The sequence below is a fragment of the Crocodylus siamensis genome, chromosome 1 (genome assembly GCF_052110815.1).
Source record: "Crocodylus siamensis isolate JL-2025a chromosome 1, ASM5211081v1, whole genome shotgun sequence".
In the NCBI taxonomy this organism is placed as follows: domain Eukaryota; kingdom Metazoa; phylum Chordata; order Crocodylia; family Crocodylidae; genus Crocodylus; species Crocodylus siamensis.
Window position 1 is genome coordinate 56,081,390 of NC_143395.1, and position 18,149 is coordinate 56,099,538.

The following is an 18,149-nucleotide window of genomic DNA, read 5'->3' on the forward strand; positions in this document are numbered from 1 at the left end:
CTAGACATAGTCTTCCTGGAGGATGTCAGTCTCCCTGTGTAGCTTTAAATGGGGGCAGTGATATTCCCCAGCCTCAGAAGGGGTGTTTAAATTCATTGCTCATGAAGCACTCAGATATACTGCCTGATTAGCACACCCAGAAATACATGAATGTACAACATACATTTATAAATACATGAATGTGACTGATGATCCTGTTACGATACTGATTCCCCACTGAGGAAAACTGGCCCGTTGGCTTAAAGATGAGTATGGTAAAGAAGTCTTGGTATCAAAATAGTGACTTAAATCAGATGGTTAGTTTAAATACCACAACAATCCAAGTGATGTTTCTGATTCAAAAAGAAAAAGACTTTATGATTATAGCTAAGAAACCAGGCTTCACTGTAAAATCAAAGAAATAATTTAGGTGAAAACTACCATAGCTACTTAACATTTTTTAAAAGAAGCAATTATGTAAAAACTGATATACATATACATCAAGAGCATTTATTGAACTTAGTAGACTAAGGTATCTAAAAATTCTGGTTTTTTTTTAAAAAAAACCCTGAAAAATATTTATCAGGTTCAGAATTGCACAAAGCAGTTACTACATAGAAAAAATGGAAATAAACATTATAACTAAGCATCTAATACAAATACAAACAGGAGAAATTACATCCTGCTAAGCTTTACTAAATAAAAAGCCCAGCACAGAGAATTAGTGGAGGGAGCACAATCAAACTTCACTGATTAGGCTTGACACTTCAAAGTTCAAGAATTCTTTCTTTTGAACCACCTGCTAGGACAAATAATTTAAGAAGGATTTAAACCACAAATTAATTCTGTAATTATTTATAATGGCTAACATAATGTGAAGCAAATGTAATGTTAACTGACAAAACAATTCCCTTATTTCTTTTGATATGAGACACTTCTTGAAACAAAATATTTCTGCTATAAAATGGCCTATGGCTTAAATTATACTGGAAAAAAAGATTAAAAGTTCTTATATTCTTGTGACTTTGTCTTATCTGATGTTTTCTTTTTTTCCTGAGAGTTATAAATTTTGGGTGAGTATTAAATTCAAGGACATCTTGTATTCAAAGGAATATTTTTACTAACTGAACAATGAATATAAAGAATGTATCAATTAAAATGTTTTTCTCAGTTGTCCATTTCAATTTTCTAAGGAAATGTAATATTTATCCTCAAGTGCTTATTTTCTTCCACAGGAAATCATCAGTAGTGAAACAAAGGGAACTTCAACAAGTAAATAAATTGAGTTGAATTATCTTTGTTTTCAATAATTATCAACCTCCTCTATAAAACTATATGTTTCAAGTATTGCAATGTATAGGACCGCAATTTTTTAGACCTATGTGACAACACTTTCATAAATATGTTACAATAGTGGCTTGATAAAAAAATAATCTATTGATGCAGCACCTTTCATCAAAGACATTAATTTTCCACTGCTGAAATTCAGCTTCATCAGTGAGTGAATTGCAGCAGTTATTTAACAGCTCACAAACACTATACAACAGTACATGAAAACCTACTCCTGAGCAGGATAAGGATCAGTTCAATTGGAAAATACTTATCTCTATTACTGTTTCCAACATATGCAGAGGTCATCACACAGCAGCAAATGTCCCAAATTGAAAGCTGGAGTTGATACCTCCCATTAAAATCTGGTCACCATTTTCACCACTAACATAGTATGGACTAGTATTCTAGGGTCATGTTGTACCTTATACGCAAAGTAGGAGATGAGCTCCTGACCCTTGTGCTCTTAGCATGGCTACTTCACCCATTTAGAAGCCAAGTCCGTTCCCACCATACAGACCAATGCAAAGATGAGGGCAAAGGAAAAAAGCTACCTTGAGTAGGAGAAGCAGAGCAATTCCTGTGCTCCTGAAATCAGGAAATAAAATTCTGCCTTTTGCATACTGAGACTGCAAAAACAGCAGGGCAAAGCTCCCCATTCCCTCCACACAAGGCAAGGATCAACAGAATCCACCCACAGTAAAGTGAGGTTCAGCAAAGCTAAACCACTCCAGCTATTAACTAGGCTTTTCTGCAAGAGATTGGTTTTCTGCACTGTTTCCCTGAGAGCCAACAGGAAGCCTAGGCAAGCCAATCACAGCCATGTCCCTCACTCAAATGATGTTAAATATTTTTATGACTTACATCAAAAGATAATTTATAAACTAGTACAGGAAACACTAGTAATGAAAAGCAGAGTACTTCTACCTAATCCAATGGATGCTGGATGAGTAAATTTCTATGATTTTATTAATCAGAATATTTACAAGCTCACTCTCCATGTTCATGAACGTTCAGTCATTCTTTTCGAGATATATTTTCCACAACACTTTACAGACATAGGTACATTATTTCATGATAAACTAAAACAAGAGGAACACATCCAGTTGTCTGGCTGATATTTGGAACAGCAAACAAGAGAAGTCATTGCACTTAATCTACATCAAGTGTTTCTGTTTTACAACACAATAATTAATCCAGCATGTCAACTCCTGTTTCTATGGACTGCTGATTTTATAAACCCATACTTGCATTTATGAGATTAAAAGCATAGTTTAGCAGCTTATCTTGTATTATCTATGTGGGGGACTACTCTGTGCTGATCCAGTTATAACTCACATCTTTGTTAACAATATTTAAATAGTCAGTGCAAATAAAACAATTTTAAAAAGAATTCCAATCCACCTAAACCAACAATTTTAGATATCATCAGTGAACCCAAGCTTTTGTGAGTCTAGAAAAGTGCAAACGTAATACTGAGCTACTATGTTGCAACATGCTGACTGTGCCCAAACTGATTTCAAAATAGCAAAGCAAACTACCTGTCTGCATATTTTTATGGTAGTGTAAGAGTGATGTTGTAGCCATGATGGTACAGAAATTATGCAAAAGGAAAGGATTTCTTAGAATGATATCTTTCATTGGACCAACTATGTAGCTGGCATAAAGACAGACAAGATTATGAATGCAAGACATTCTTCTTCAGGTTTCACTTTACTTGTTTTTGTGTCATTCCTAGGCATCTGATGGTGAAAGTAATGCAAAGATATGATCCAAAATAAAGAGCATGCTATTATGCAGCACATTTAGTAAACACAAATAATAGAAAAAGTTAATCAGTTGACTGTGCATCTTAAAAATTAGAGATAAGTTGGTTCAGGGGAATCAAACACTGGTGTCATCATGTGCAAGCACAAACCCAGAAGATTCCAGGTAAATGTGAGAATGTGAAGCAAGTGCCAAAACAGCAACTTGCAAAAAGCTGTAAAGTATGGAATCTTCTAAAGAGCTATCATCCCAGGGTGCATCTATGCATGCAATTACAGCACATGAATAAACTGGTTATTCACTCTCAGCATGCTAAGCTGTGGTGGAGCAGCCCCAGGCTGCCAGCATGCCAGCCTGGGGCTGCTCCTCCCAGCTCAACATGTTACAGAGGGGCTTGCTGGGGCATGAGGGTGCTGGTGCTTCAATGCAGGGCTACCCAGAAGGCAGCCTCCACTCTGAAACACCCTTGTGCCCCAGCCAGCCCCTCGATCCTCTACGTGTGGTGCTGCAGTTTTAACTCTATAGCAAGATAGTACTTGTATTTAATTAGTCAACTGCAAAGTAAATGCCTCGTGTAGATGTGGTCATATTGTGCCTTCCAGTGCATTGAAAATGGAGAGTTAGAAATGGCGCTAAGATTAATTTCACATTCTGAACACACACTGCTGAGTACAGAGAGGTAATATACTGTATCAATGTATATGATCATTTCTCTTTCTAGTAGGTAGCCCCATTAAGGAAAAAAGCAAGGCATTTATTGACAACTAACTCAGTTACTTTTCTAGCTCCAGTGGTAAGACTTGTGCTGCTGGTGTGGAAGGTCTTGGGTATGGTTTCTGGTGCTGACCATGGGATCTGTTGTGTGCAGCCATGGTTCCTTCTATTTGGATCTGGATATTTTGCTCAGCCAATTGGGAAAGAAGGGGCTCACTGCAAAATAAGGATGCAGATTTTAATTTCAAATTCACTAGCAGAAATAAAACCGCGGGATATTAATATCTGTGGTTCTGTTTTGGGTCCATCTGAAGTCAGTATGTAATGAGGTTGCTTGGTTTCTGTGTTGTGCATCTACCTGACTGAAGACTTTAATATTTTATTTAAATAATTGTCACTTGTGGTCAATAGTACTTACAGAACATTGACAGTTTCAACTATGACCTGCAGCATTACAATCATAAGCATATATAGCAATAAATATATTGTACTTATAATAGTACTTACTGGTGGTCCCCTTGGTCCTATTGGTCCCACTGCCCCTGCTATCCCTTGTTCTCCCTGTTTCAATGACAAGGACCAAGACAATATGAAAGCTGACTCTTTGCACAAAACAAATTTGTTGTAAGAAGAAAAGCCACAAAAATGAGGGAAAATGATCTTACAGGTTTACCAGAATTTCCCATCAAACCTGGTACTCCAGGGGGTCCTCTATTACCCTGTTAGAGAAAAGGTAGATAAAGTTAGCTGTGCCAAAACAGCAATTATTTAGACCAGTTTGAGCACATTAATGAGGACATTAACCAGTTCTAAAATGCCAATAACATCCTATACTCATTTTTTGTCTCGCTGTTTTTTTTGTCTCCGGCTAATCTCTTCCACCCAACTCCTTTAAAATCAGTTCTTATTTCTTCCCTTATGTTTGTAGAGCAACCAAACACAATAATTCAGCATGAGGGGAAAAGCTCCTTGTCTTGGATTCTAGTACAAAGCAGGGTAGGAAGCAGCCAACTGCTGCAATTTTGACTCCAGCTGCCTCTTAAATGTAAAGTTGTTTTGGATTTCAGTAAATGTGGTATAAGAGTAACTGATAGCACCCCAAGCTTACTTAAACTGTATTCCAAAATTCAGTCATATCTTCTTCATTAACTGCCTTTCATGTTTTTTAATTTCCTTTGCCCCAGACAGGAGTGTCAAATATGTACTGGCCACAGGGCCCCCCATCATCCAACCCCTAATGCTGCCCCAGTGCTAGGTCTTGAGTTGGCCCACATGCCACATGGGGCACACTCAGGGCCCAGGATGCGAGCTTCATGTAGCACCTGTCCTGGCTCCATGCAGCACCCTCTCTGAGACCCCACCTCCCCATCTGCTGGACCAACCAGAGTAGTCACCATTGTGCCATGTGGGGCTTGTAGCTCAGACTGCCTGGAATGGGCACTGCAGGAGCTTGGTGCAGCATGTGGAGAGGAACGGTCCCCATGTTGGTACCATGTACAGTGTGGATCCTATTCCATGGCACCTACTCCAGGCAGTCCAGGGTGGCTGCTGTGTGAAGCATGGGTCCTGGACCAGTTGGAGCAGGTGCCATATGTAGCACAGTGCCAGACTGGCCAGACTGTCTTGATCCAGTTTGTTGGTGGGGAGGGAGGGTCCATAGGTCTGATCTGGCCTTCAGGACCAGCCCTTCACTGTTCATATGGGCCTTGGACCAGTCTCATTTAACTAATCTGGCTCACGGGGCTGGATGAGTTTGACACTTCTGGTCTAAAATACTGAATGTTTTGGCTTAACCCCTAAGTGAATATTTCTGAAAGGCTTCAGCAGAATTGCTGCAGCCAATTTTAGTTATTTGAATTATTAGAATTGATAGCCCTTGTAATCCTATTCAATAAATGAGCATGTACCATTTTCACCAGGGTACCTAACAGTATTTTATATCCTGTAGTACTAAGTTCCACAGATCAATTACATGCTGCACACAAAGACACTAATTCCTTTCAAGTGTTTGGAATCACCATCTTCTTTCATCTTTTACCCAAAATTCTTGCTACTTGCACAGAAAAAGAACTGCAAAGACCAAGCACTATAAAAGCTAGCATTTGTTTTCTTTACTGTATTTACTCAAATACAAAATATGTTTTTTCCCCCCAGTCAGCATGGGGACAAAAGTCACTCAACTTACAATCACATACAAGGAATGTACATTATATGCACTATCTACCGTAAAAGCTGCGCCAAAAGTGCCATGTGTTCAGTAACAGAAACCAACGGTGATGCTGATTAAATACAGGCAATACTGAACATGACTATAAAACACATGACCCACATACAGTAAACATACAGATTTTTGTGAAGTCCATCTGAACAAAATATACACTAGTGCCCATTGTATGCTGTCCCCCTCAGCACCGACCCTTTTTCAGAACATGGTGAGCTGCTACACTGAATGCATTTCAACTTCACTCCCATGGCTAAGCTGCACTTTTTCTTTCCCATTTCCAATTATTCCTATTTCTTTGCCAGCCTTAAATGTCATTTCACCCAGAATCTCTCTGTCAATCCCTCACTCAGCCTGTCACACATGATTAGTAGCCTCACCGTCCATGAGGTGCAGCCAAACCAAGTTGCCCTTTGTCTCAGCTGCATATACATTTTTGGAGAATCCCAGGACTCATGACAAGAACACCTGGTTCCAGTCATGAGTGGGGGCTAGTTACTACATGGATCCTTTGTCGGCAGGTATCTGGAGTACGCACACTTAGTGACCAGTGCTGAGTTGTGGGGTCATCATGACTTGAAAAGCTGTTTACTCTGCTGGGCCCAGTCCATTGAATTAAATAGTCAGTTATGAGCCTTTGCACTTTTGACTATCCTGTATAGGTTGTACTAAGTAGAAGTAAGTACCAAAGTGCTGATTAAAAGTGTGCTTATGGAGTATCTGTGCTAAAACTTACAGCAGTTTAAAAAAAGGTAAACTCTTTCTGTTCTAGCTGAACTAAGTCAAAGGATACCTATAGTAATTTGCCTATGTGCAAATTTTTCCCTTCATTTCCATGTGCTCAGGAAGAACAGGGTCTGACAATAAGGAGAGAGGGAAGAAGTTGGGGGTAGGAGGCAAAGGGTAAAGGGACAATCTGGCCCCCTGCCCAGATTTATTTCCCAGCTGTAGGAGTGGGAAGAAGGGACAATTTCAAGGCAAACCTCCAATAATTAGATTCTATACCTAAAAACATTATAACAAATTTATAAATTTTCCATACATAGAATCTAATTATTGCGGGGGGTCATCTTACATTCAAGTAAATATGGCATTTCAAATTCTATTCACTATCATTTAATCAAATGGCAAATGAATAAATTTCCCTGTATGCTTTAAAAGTATATAAATATAAAAACCATTTTTAAAGGAACCGAAGTGTTCAAAGTAGAATATTTAAACAATTTACCTTTGGTCCAGAAACACCTTTTGCACCTGGAAAGCCAGGTAAACCCTAAAAAAAAAAACCACATCATTTATTTGTTATTTTGGAGTTTGTCAACACATGTACAGTGATTACTGCAATCATTCTTAAAAATTAACCTGATGCTGTAATTTCCTAGTTTCTTCCACATGAAGATACTGAGGCATCTGCAAGCAGTAATTGATAAAGCCTAAAGTCCATCTATTAATAATACTTATAAAATAACAGATAAACTGTATTATCCCCAATTTGTAAACAGGCAAAAAGTAGGTCACAGAATGAGAGCTTGTCATTTTTTTAGGTTTGCAATGTAAATTGCAAAGTTGCATATGATACCTAGAACTATCCAAATACAATTGTATGTTCCAAGTACAAGACCCCCTCTGCTGTATTCATTCAACATTCCCTCCCTTTATACCATAACTTTCACTGCAGATCATCTTTTGCCATGTTTTTTCTAATGGCAAACTAAAACAACTTTATATTACCAGTTTACATCAAACAATTTAGTCTTAAAAATAAAAGGTACTTATGCATCACTGCTAACAGTCATGGTCTAGCTACTACTGTTGCCAAGATAAACCTTTTGCTATATCAAAAATTTCTTGGGCCATACACTTGGGGAGTCTACACATGTGCTTGGGGCAGTGTGTGCATGGGGGAGGGGTGAGGCATTTTAATTAGAGTGGTTCTTGGGAGCTGCTCTTATTAAAACACCCATACCGTCTCATGTATTCAATATCTCACACTTCAAAATGGCGCTGCCACCATTTTGAAATACAGGGACGCTGAATACATGTGACAGTGAAGCGACTATGAGTGTTCCAATTAGAACACTCCACAAGATTCAATTACTTGAGCCTGCTCCGACATGTTTTACTTAGAATATGTTGGAGCAGATATCCCACACATGTACAGGCACCCCAAATGGATATTTCCAAAATGCACTAAGCAAAAATGTGCAAAGATGGTATAAAATTCCCAGCCTCTTGTTGCTGTGCCTGCCTTCTTTTACTGGCTGTGCCTGAGTGATCTAAGAGCTGCTGTTTGTGTCAACCTGTACTAGCCACAAATCAACAAACATTTAATTTAAAACTCTTGGTGAAACTGCAGGCTGAACATTCCTCATGAAGGAAACCTACTCCTCCACCATGTCAAAGGTCATGGGGTTTTGTTTATGCAAACACCTAGTTTAGTTACACACTGCAGGATCCCCCTTGCATGGGTGCTACCCTCCCTAGCTGTTCACTCAGTTTTTCCATCCAAAAAACACCAGTAGTACATCACAGAGTAGTCTATTCATTAAGTGTGAACTGAATTTAACTTTCCCATAGAATGTCCCAGATACCTACTGGCAGTCCCTGAAGTCCTGCATCCCCTGGAACGCCAGGTTTACCTGGTTCACCCTGAAAAAAATGTTTGATTTACATAAGTATAATAAATCTTTGATTACTATAAAAATGTCCACACAACCAGAGACAGCAACACAAACCAAAAACATATTAAACATATTGATGAATGGATCTCAGGCAAAGTTTCAGCCCCCTGTACCAAGCCACACGTGCGCTGACAACAGCAGGTAAAAAAATATTCCCTACCTTTGCTCCAGGCATTCCAGGGATCCCTTCCCGGCCATCAACTCCTGGCAAGCCCTTAAAAGACAGATAGCACATTGTTATAAACAGTACTCTTTACTTTCCTTAATGCTGTTTCCTAGCATGTGAAATATAAGTTATCATGATAAAAGGCAATATATTTTAAATAACAAAATGTACATACAGGTTGTCCTTTTGGCCCAGGGAGACCAGTTATTCCTCTTGGACCAGAAGGGCCCTTAAATTAAACAAAAAAAGATATTGAAATGACAGCTGCAAGAATACTCATTAATTAATCTATAGTAAGTTACCTCCAGAACTTATAACACACAATATTAATTATTATAACAGTTTACTTTTAAATAAGATTGGAAATTGTTTTGAACTCACTCTGTCTCCCTTCGGACCTAACTCTCCAAGAGAACCTCTCTGTCCTTGGTCACCCTGTAAGAAATATTTGGATTTAATTAACAAAATCTGAAAATAATTGGTAACCTTGACGGAACAAAACCTAGTAAAATATCAAAGATTAAATTCCCTGTGATTCAGAGAACCTAATCATCATTCTACATGCGTCTTGAGTTCTAACTTGAGGCTTTAGGTAGTTCCATAAGTACTGCAGACAGACCTTGGTGAGCCCGTGAGCAGTCCTGAACTTCTTGGGAACCCAAAACTCCCAGAGTTGCCCCTTAGAGTTTGGGTGTTTCCGAATGCAGGGTCTACCTCCTGACTTTCAAACTTCATTTTGCTTTCATATTTACCCACACTCAGATTAATCTATGAAGAACTATTATTTCATATAGAAAGGGAAGAATTCATCAATAATGGAAATATAATTCAAGATATTTATAAACAGAGCACCAAATAAGGCAAATGGACACAGGACCATTGATTACAACAAATTTAAACAGATTCATCTGATCAGAGAAACTGGCTATCTTGGTTGCACCATGCTCCTGTCCATATTGAACAGGCCATTTAGACAATTATAGGTACACATGAAGTTCACTCTATGTTTTTTGAGATAAGGAAATGTATTTCCCTCTATTAAATAAAAAATACATTTAGTTCTTTTGGTATCCATTCTAAGGAGGAGGTTGAGTCTATAGATTTCCTGCAAGAAGCACCAAATACATGAAAATAAATTAAACAAAACTACACTGATGCTGAAAACTGCTTGTGAAAATCAATCATAGCTCACAGTTTTCAGCACAGGATCTAGCAGACCTTGATACAGTATAAATTAAATAAAACCACTGATCAGTTCAATATACAAATCACACAGAAACCCACTGCCAGCATAAACCAAAGTAGGCTTGAGAACAGAACTAAGCATACCCTACATGGCACATATGGAAGCATTGAAAAAATAAGTTTGGTGCCTTAGAAAGCCAATAGATAGGTAAATGTTGATAAGATTGCTACAAAACACCAAAACAGGGATTAGAATGACCTGATGAACAGATTTCCCTGTATGTACAACTGTTTCATTTATCTGGCAAAAACTGGGATATAGATAATATCACCAAAACATGTCCTATTATTTGGTGAGAACTAGAATATGCATGCTGTAAACACTAAATTGATTGATCACCAAACCCTTAGTACTTTGTATCTGGCTTCAAGGTTATATGTTCACACCTATACCAAGAAATAACCCAACTAGCACCATGTACCAGTTGGGCACAGGTATTAGGGTCTATAAGCTAGTTTATGAATAATAAACCTGGATGAGCTTTTATTATGAAGAATTAAAGCCTATAGTCTCTTTCTTATAATTACAAGTTTATTAGGGGTTAAGAAGAACATTCATGCATCCTGCTGACTGATTCCAGTCACAGTGGGTGCATGCACACATTCATTAAAGAGCCATAGATACTGTGCATTAAGTTCAATACTTGGTTAATCAAGTATTAAATCAATGTTCAGTAACACATGTTACTGCACAATACTGCTGGCACACAGCTAGTGAAGCTTACTGCACAGTTGCATAATGCTACTGCACAGTAGCGTATTAGCACGGTTTTGCCCAGCATTCTACAGTGCAATGTTATTATTAGGCTACTGTGCTGTTAGTATCTCATGTAGATGCTCCCAGTATTATATAACAGGGTAACCGCCTCATAGATGGTGTCTTAGAAGAATACTCATAGACCACACAAAACTGAGGGAGCCTGACATGACTACTAACACCTGATCAGTGGTTCTCAGCTTTTTTAGATTCAGGGCACCCCTCCATAATGTTTGAATTTGGCAGCAACCTGGTTGAGAACCACTGTTATACTGTTTCAGCTTGCCAGGTAACTCCTTATTTAATAAGAAGTTTATTGGACTCTTAATGTTTTCCTTTTCCCAAAACAGCACAAGACAGTAGCAGTGCACTTGTTGACTCCTGTCCACACTCTTGTTAAATAAAACAGAAAACAACTCCTGCCCCCAGACAGGTTTTTCTGTTGCTTACATAAGAAAGTCTCAGTTAGTTGCAATAGAAATACTCCTGAATTATACCACATTAGCTGAGATAGGAATGAAGCCTAGACAGCAAAACAGAATAAAATGCTATTCTACTTTTTCCCTTTGTGAAAGACTCCTACTGATATGAGTGGAATTGTTAAGAGTGGAATAAAGGTAAAATATTCAGTTAAATGAATTCAAATTGACCTGATTTTTCCTAGCTTACATAACACATTTCTCCCCTCTCAGATTTAAAGAAAGATGTTCTGAATTATTTGAAAAGAAATACTGTGTCTGAGTGGGAATACAGTTGATATAATAAATACTGATCTTTTTTATATAAGCAGTCAAACACCATGTGCTCCGTCAGCATATCAGTGAATTCTCCTGTTTGTGGACTAATAGTTCTCAATCAGGGTGCTGCTGGCATTGCCACTGCCTGGAGATATGTTGGAGGACTTTGGATGAATATGCAGAGCACTGTGACTGGAATCAGTCAGCAGGACACATAAAAGACTGTCTGGAAACTGGGATTTTGAAAAACACTTTCAGAAAAAAATCAGACTAAATATCTAGGCTAACTCTGTAAAAGGAAGTACAACTAATATGGCAGCCTGGGCAACTGAAAATAAATGTCACCCAGAAAGGAGTTAGGAGAACCATCATGCTGTGATGGCTCCAGTTGGGACTAAAAGAGCTCCAACCCAAAGTGGAGAACCTGAGTAGCAGTTAAATGTGCAATAGCCAACTTGTGCTTGAAGGTGGGAAAACCTGAGCCCCACTATGGTCTGTGTAGATGCATCTGGGAACAATTGTGTGCAGGTGGATCTGTTGGTTGTATGTCGGTGTTTTCCATAACCAATGTGCCACCCGACCACTGCAGCCTATGGGGAATTTTTTGTTTCCACTTAAAGCCATGAACACTGGGCACAGCTAGATGTGGCAGACTGGTTTGGTGGCAGAGGTATTCCTAATGATGTTGGAATGGTGGCAGATGAGTCTTGCTCTCATACTCAAAGCCAAACAGGCTGTCAAATTTGAGGTCAGGACAGAATTTTATCTCAGGTCAGGCTGACAAGGACCCTTAGTTTTTTTTCTTTTGCCTGAATCTGCAGCATGGGGCACATTTCACTTCCTACATAAAATACACTCAGATAATCCTCACAAATTCCTCAGCAGTAGCAGACTTGTCTCTCCTGTGGCATACTGGAGGTTCTTTTTACTGGATGCTTTATAGCTAAGGTATATGAGAGAGACCAAAGTGGTTGTAGTTGGGGACTCTTTTGAACAAAATATAGCCTGGGAATGTGGCAAATGAACTTTAGTGGTCTAAGGACTTCCTTCCAGTCCTGTGTTACTAATTCCCTTCATCATAACAGGCTGTTCAGTATTTGACAGTAAAACAGCCACATACAGATATAATGTCTGTTTAGTGGTTGCTGGAGATTTGTGGTAAGAGTTTATACCATCAGTCCTTAATGGCCAGCTGTCTCTGCAGAGACTCTTCTGCTTTACAACTATAAACTTTCTAAAATCTACTGCCACACTAGAGGGTTTGGCTGCTACAAAAAGCTACTTACAGGTGCACCAGGGAGACCTCGGGGACCTGGGTCACCATCCAGCCCACGAGCACCCTGCAAAATAGAGACACCACAAGAGGCTAAGCAAATCCTGAAAGGCATGGAGCATCTTCAACTTTCACTTGTTTTAGAGAGAGATACAAATGCTATACCCTTCTCTGAATGTGACTTAGGGATTTTTATAATAAATACAAACATTGCGGCAAGCTGGTTTTTAACCTTTTTTAAACTCTATGCTGCCCTTTGGAAGTCACATTAAATGTGAACAAATTTTGCATACAGAATTCTGGCAATTATTTGTATGGAATTAATAACTGCATTTTACATCAGTGGTGCCCAGCCCTTTCACCATGTGGGCCAAATGGCCAGTGCCAAGCCCAGCTACAGACTGAATCCAGCTGTTGGGGGGGATATGCAGCCTGAACCTAGTCTGACCACTGTGGGGCACATGGCAGAGCAGCCCTGATCTGGACACACACAAGACAGGTGGGGAGTGGAGCAGCCCCAATCCAGATGCATTGGGGAGGGGAGCAGCCCAGACCTGATCCAGTTGTACAAGGGGGTAGGAAGGTCTGAAGTGACCCCAGTATATGCCAGAGCGAAAGGAGCAGCCCAGCCATGATTCAGATGCATCGGGGCATGGGACAGGGTGGCCCCAATCAGGATGTGTTGAGGGGACAGGAAGGAGCCCAGCCCTAATCCAGATGCACTGGCAGGCAGTGGAGCAGCCCCCATCTACACATGTGGGAGGCAGGGAGCAGTCTGGGCTGATCCAGGTGCACAGAGGGCAGGCCTGGCTCTGATTCTGCTGTGCAGCAATGGCCCGAGCCGAGCTAGATCATGTTACATGGAAGTTCCACTGCTCCCCAGATGCCAGAAGCACCACAGGTCAGATGTCACGGTTCAGTGGGCTAGATTTGGCCCACGGGTCAGAGATTGAGCACCCCTGCTTTACACAGTCCTCTATCAAAAAGTACCAAACAGAACAATTTATCATGGGCTTTAACTAATTTCCTTTCCTTAAATCATTTCAAAACATACTAAAGATACAGATCATAAAAAAATGGCACCAACATGTGAATGGCAACTGCATAATGTAAAGCAACTGATCTTAATACCGTTTCTCATAAAACAGTATTACAATGCTTTATAGAGAATCAATTACAACCCAAAATGAAATGTTTGGAGGAAAGAAGGAAAGAACAAGAAATTTCTTAAAGACAATAAATATTTCAATAGACAAGACATCACAAATAAGTGGACAAATAAACCCAGAGAGTTCAGAAGAAATATATAGCTAGAATAGTACAACACCAAAAAGAAGCAGAAGTAGGCCAGCAATTGTGTTCAAGAGGTCTAAAAGGGTAAATCATGGAGTCTTGAAAAAGCAGAAAGGTGGTTTTCATTTGGTTTCTAAGAACAGAATGCTGATAAAAATTACTTAGAAAAGATGTGATAAGTTCCATTTCCTGGGAATGTGCAAGTGGCTCAATCACTGCATCCTGGCCATAAATTTAGGAAGATTACAGAAGATAAAAAAAAGCAAATCAGTTCAGAAAGTGATTAAAGAAAGGCAAAGGATTCAGTTAAGATTAATCAATCTGGGCAATTTCCTGGTAATATGGAGACTAGAAAACACAAAAAGTGTGAAAGGCAGCAGGAAGGGAGATACTGGAATTGCTGAACAAGTATTTTACGTTGGCAACACTAAGAGAACTGGACCTTTGCACCAAGAAATAAAGTTTAGCGGATATGTGCTGTGTTTTCCATATCCTCCATTGGACACTCAGGTCAGACGAGCACTACTCAAAACAGCTCAACCTTTTAGATAAATGGGCTGGGTGTTTGCAGTCCAACTAAACTGCACAGGGGAAGGAGAAGTGAGAGATTGGGAATGGAGGTGGCTGCCAATGTCAGAAGGAACCAGGAGGATGGGAGGGAGATAAGGATGGAGAGAGTAAGCAGAGCCTGCCATAGGGGAGGGGAGAGGGAGAGCCCAGGGAAGGCTGGAGATGGGATCAGTGACACAGCACAGGGTAGGGAAGGAAACGCACTGGACTGAGCTGCTTGCCACTGATCCCCCATGCCACAGGCCAGATCCAGTCACTTTGGGGCTGGATCAAGCCAGTGGACCATAGGTTGAACACCACTGCATTAGCCTGACAGTTACTCAGAACAGGAGCTGAGTTCATGGAAATGATCTAAGTACTACGGCAAGCAAGAGAAAACAGGAGACAGTAAAAGTGGAAAAGCTCAGGAGGATGCACTCAGAGAACAGAATATTCAGTGAATTCTAGTTGTAGTGAAAAAGGACAACATTGGCATACATATACATAACAATTAATTTTATGTCTTCCCAAAAGCATCCAAAAGCAAGAGGCACGATATGCCAAGCAAGTAAATCCTGGGGACAAGGAAAGAATAATAAGGTGAGCAGGTACACAGCAGTTATATGTACTGATACAAAAACACAGATGACCAGAAAGGACACAGCTGTCTTTCTTCCTAACCAGAAGTATGATGACAACAACTGCTGAAGTAAACTTGTCAGAGAAAGCTGAAAAAGGCATCAAAATCAATCTAAATATGGAAAAGCCCAGGAAGTGCCCTTAAGTAATGACCCACTGATTAAAATGTTACATATAGAGTGATCCATCTCCTCCCACTCACTCCATTCTATTTTAAGAAATAATTGCTCGTACTTACCTTGTCACCTTTTGGTCCCATTATACCAATCATACCTCTTGAACCTGGAGGGCCCTGGAAATGAAAAGTTAAAAGTATGTTGAGACACCTTAGACCATTCTAGTATTTTCTTATCAGAAATACACTGATTTTCATGTAGATTTCTTACAGAACTATATGCTTTCTTCATATTTATTTTACTTTTTCCTATTTCTGCAGGAAAAATGTTGACTTACTATGGTAACCTTAAAATTTTACAGTTAATAAAATAGCAAACAGAACACAGGTAGCTCAGATTTAGAGAAACTAAGAGATTGGTCATAATTTGCACAAAGGTTCCAAACACAAGTAAACTGCAATGTCAGAAAAATATTGTCTTGATCTGTTAAACATCACAGTGTTGAAGTAATGTCACTGTAAAATGTGATCAAGAGGAGCTGAAAGTGTCCACAAAAAGATTCAGGTGCCTAAAGTAGGACTTAGGAAGAACTTAGGTAACAAAGTCCAATAGTTTGGCCCCGAAAAGCCCTACTCAATTACTGCATCAACCCAGAAAGTACCTCAAGTCTTGACGATACCTGTCATACTCCACACCTGGCAGAATACACAAAACAGGCATTCTTCTACCTGTGTTATGAGAGTCTCAATCTAACTGGCATTCTCAGTCATTGCAAATTTAGGGTAAAAGGCAACAACACCACGGATGAGAAGGCCTGAAAAAGTGTATATAGGTCATATAATTGCCCAATCTTACTTTTCAGAGCAACAAAAAAAAAATTTTTGAACATGAAAGTGTTACAAATTATGCCCTTACAACAGAAAAGCAGCTGTTGCATTGTGTTGTTTTATGCATGGAATTATGTTTATAGTCAATATGAGAATATTATTTTAAAATATATTGTTTTACCTGCCTCCTTTTTTATAAACAAATAAAAATATTATATTTTAGAAACAACTATGACTAAATGAGGCAAACTTATAGTGATATTTAAGAGAAAATACTTTACTGGAGGGCCTTGAGTTCCAACATCACCTAGGATTCCTTGGTCTCCTTCCTCACCCTGAAAAAGCAAAGGTAAGAAAGCTGAAGCAAATCCACATCCTGAGTGGAACAACAGTCTGTCATGGTAAAGATTACTACCCATTACTTGTTGATTCCCATCAATGTGTTCTGCACAAAAGGAAACTAACTTAAGGCAAATTCCCTACGCCAAATTAGCAAATAATACACTGGTTCATTAAATGAAAGAGCAATTCAAATCTGTCTGCATAAAAATAGGGTTTTTTCAAGGGTGCATCATAGGCTTTAGGAACAAAACATGTTTAAAGAATCTGAATGCTGATGGAAAGTGATCAATTGACACAGGCAGAGCAAAAATATGTCAAACTGTTTTATATAAGCCTTTTTCCCCCCACAGTTAATATTCCTCAATTTATTTGTTCATTCAGATAAAAAGATGTGATATGGTTAAGGTCAGAGTCTGAAAATCAGTTCTGCAGTTGGTAGCTCTGCATTGCAATTCAACATGATCCTTCAGAGTTATTATTTAACAGATAGTACATTTTAGTAAACCCATATTTGATCAGGCAATTACCTTCCTCATGCTGTTAGAGAGTGGAACTATAACTCCCAGTGCCAGGCTGATTTGTAAAAGAACCATTCTGGGGGTATAACAAGGGTTCAGTGATTCTTATATCTCATTCGTTCAAAAAAAGGAGGAACTAATTCCAACAAATTAATATTTTCCTCAGTCCATGTAAGGAAAGGGTTTTAGTGCACAACTTTTTGTCCCTACTTTTTAAGTTCATTTATCTTTTGAAAGGCTCTAGTTCATTTCTCCTGGAAAGACAAATCCTCTGTGGATGAGTTACAGCATCAAGAAAGGCCGTGGGAGATTCCCTACATTTCCCTACAGAAACCAGTGTCTGAAAAGCTGTCATTCTAAATAACCCACAGTTCTGGATGGTAACGTAGTTGAACTGCAAAACAGATTTGGTCCTTGCCCATTTCCTTTATATCTATTGCGTTTTCCCTTTCTTATTCTACCTACACCTAGTTATCTCTCTTCTCTCCTCACTCACTTCTGCTATCATAGGTATTCCTTGATCGCCTACAGAATTTCTTTAGACTTATATCTTAATATTTTTAAACTAATGAATCCTTTTGGTATTCTTGAATTAGTTCAATAACAAGTAAAAGGACAAAATGAAAAGTGAGAAGGGAATTGCCAAGTCAATCATAAATGCAGAAAAGAAACGAACAAATTAGCAGATGATGATGCTGGGTCAAGTACAGTGCAGCAAGTCACTTTCTCTGCAGCACTGTGGCAGGACAAACATTAATTTTGATAATGCTTTTTGAAGAAGTGGCTAAGTCATTATTATTTTGCTACCAATCACTTCCTTTCCATATCACTTCTCCCACTAAAACATTTCCTTACCTTATGACCCTGTCTTCCTGGTTCACCAGGCTCTCCTTTTGCACCTTTATGACCCTAAGATACATTAAAAAAATAAATGAATACTATTTATTGGCAATTTGAGATACAGGGTCTTCCAACACAGACTGCCAAGAGCTATTT

General features: G+C 39.1%; 1 protein-coding gene across 2 annotated transcripts in view; it reads right to left on the minus strand.

The window, feature by feature from the left end:
* The window catches only part of COL9A1 (collagen type IX alpha 1 chain), a 91,816-nt gene that overhangs the window by 30,160 nt on the left and 43,507 nt on the right, over positions 1-18,149 (minus strand). For both annotated transcript variants that reach the window (XM_090034640.1, XM_090034647.1), the window contains 11 exons: positions 18,009-18,062; positions 16,575-16,628; positions 15,589-15,642; positions 12,883-12,936; positions 9,239-9,292; positions 9,033-9,086; positions 8,852-8,905; positions 8,606-8,659; positions 7,239-7,283; positions 4,455-4,508; positions 4,297-4,350 (listed from right to left, as the gene is read on the minus strand). In XM_090034640.1, the coding sequence (XP_089890766.1) occupies positions 4,297-4,350; positions 4,455-4,508; positions 7,239-7,283; positions 8,606-8,659; positions 8,852-8,905; positions 9,033-9,086; positions 9,239-9,292; positions 12,883-12,936; positions 15,589-15,642; positions 16,575-16,628; positions 18,009-18,062 (585 nt within the window). The remainder of the gene's footprint in view (positions 1-4,296; positions 4,351-4,454; positions 4,509-7,238; positions 7,284-8,605; positions 8,660-8,851; positions 8,906-9,032; positions 9,087-9,238; positions 9,293-12,882; positions 12,937-15,588; positions 15,643-16,574; positions 16,629-18,008; positions 18,063-18,149) is intronic.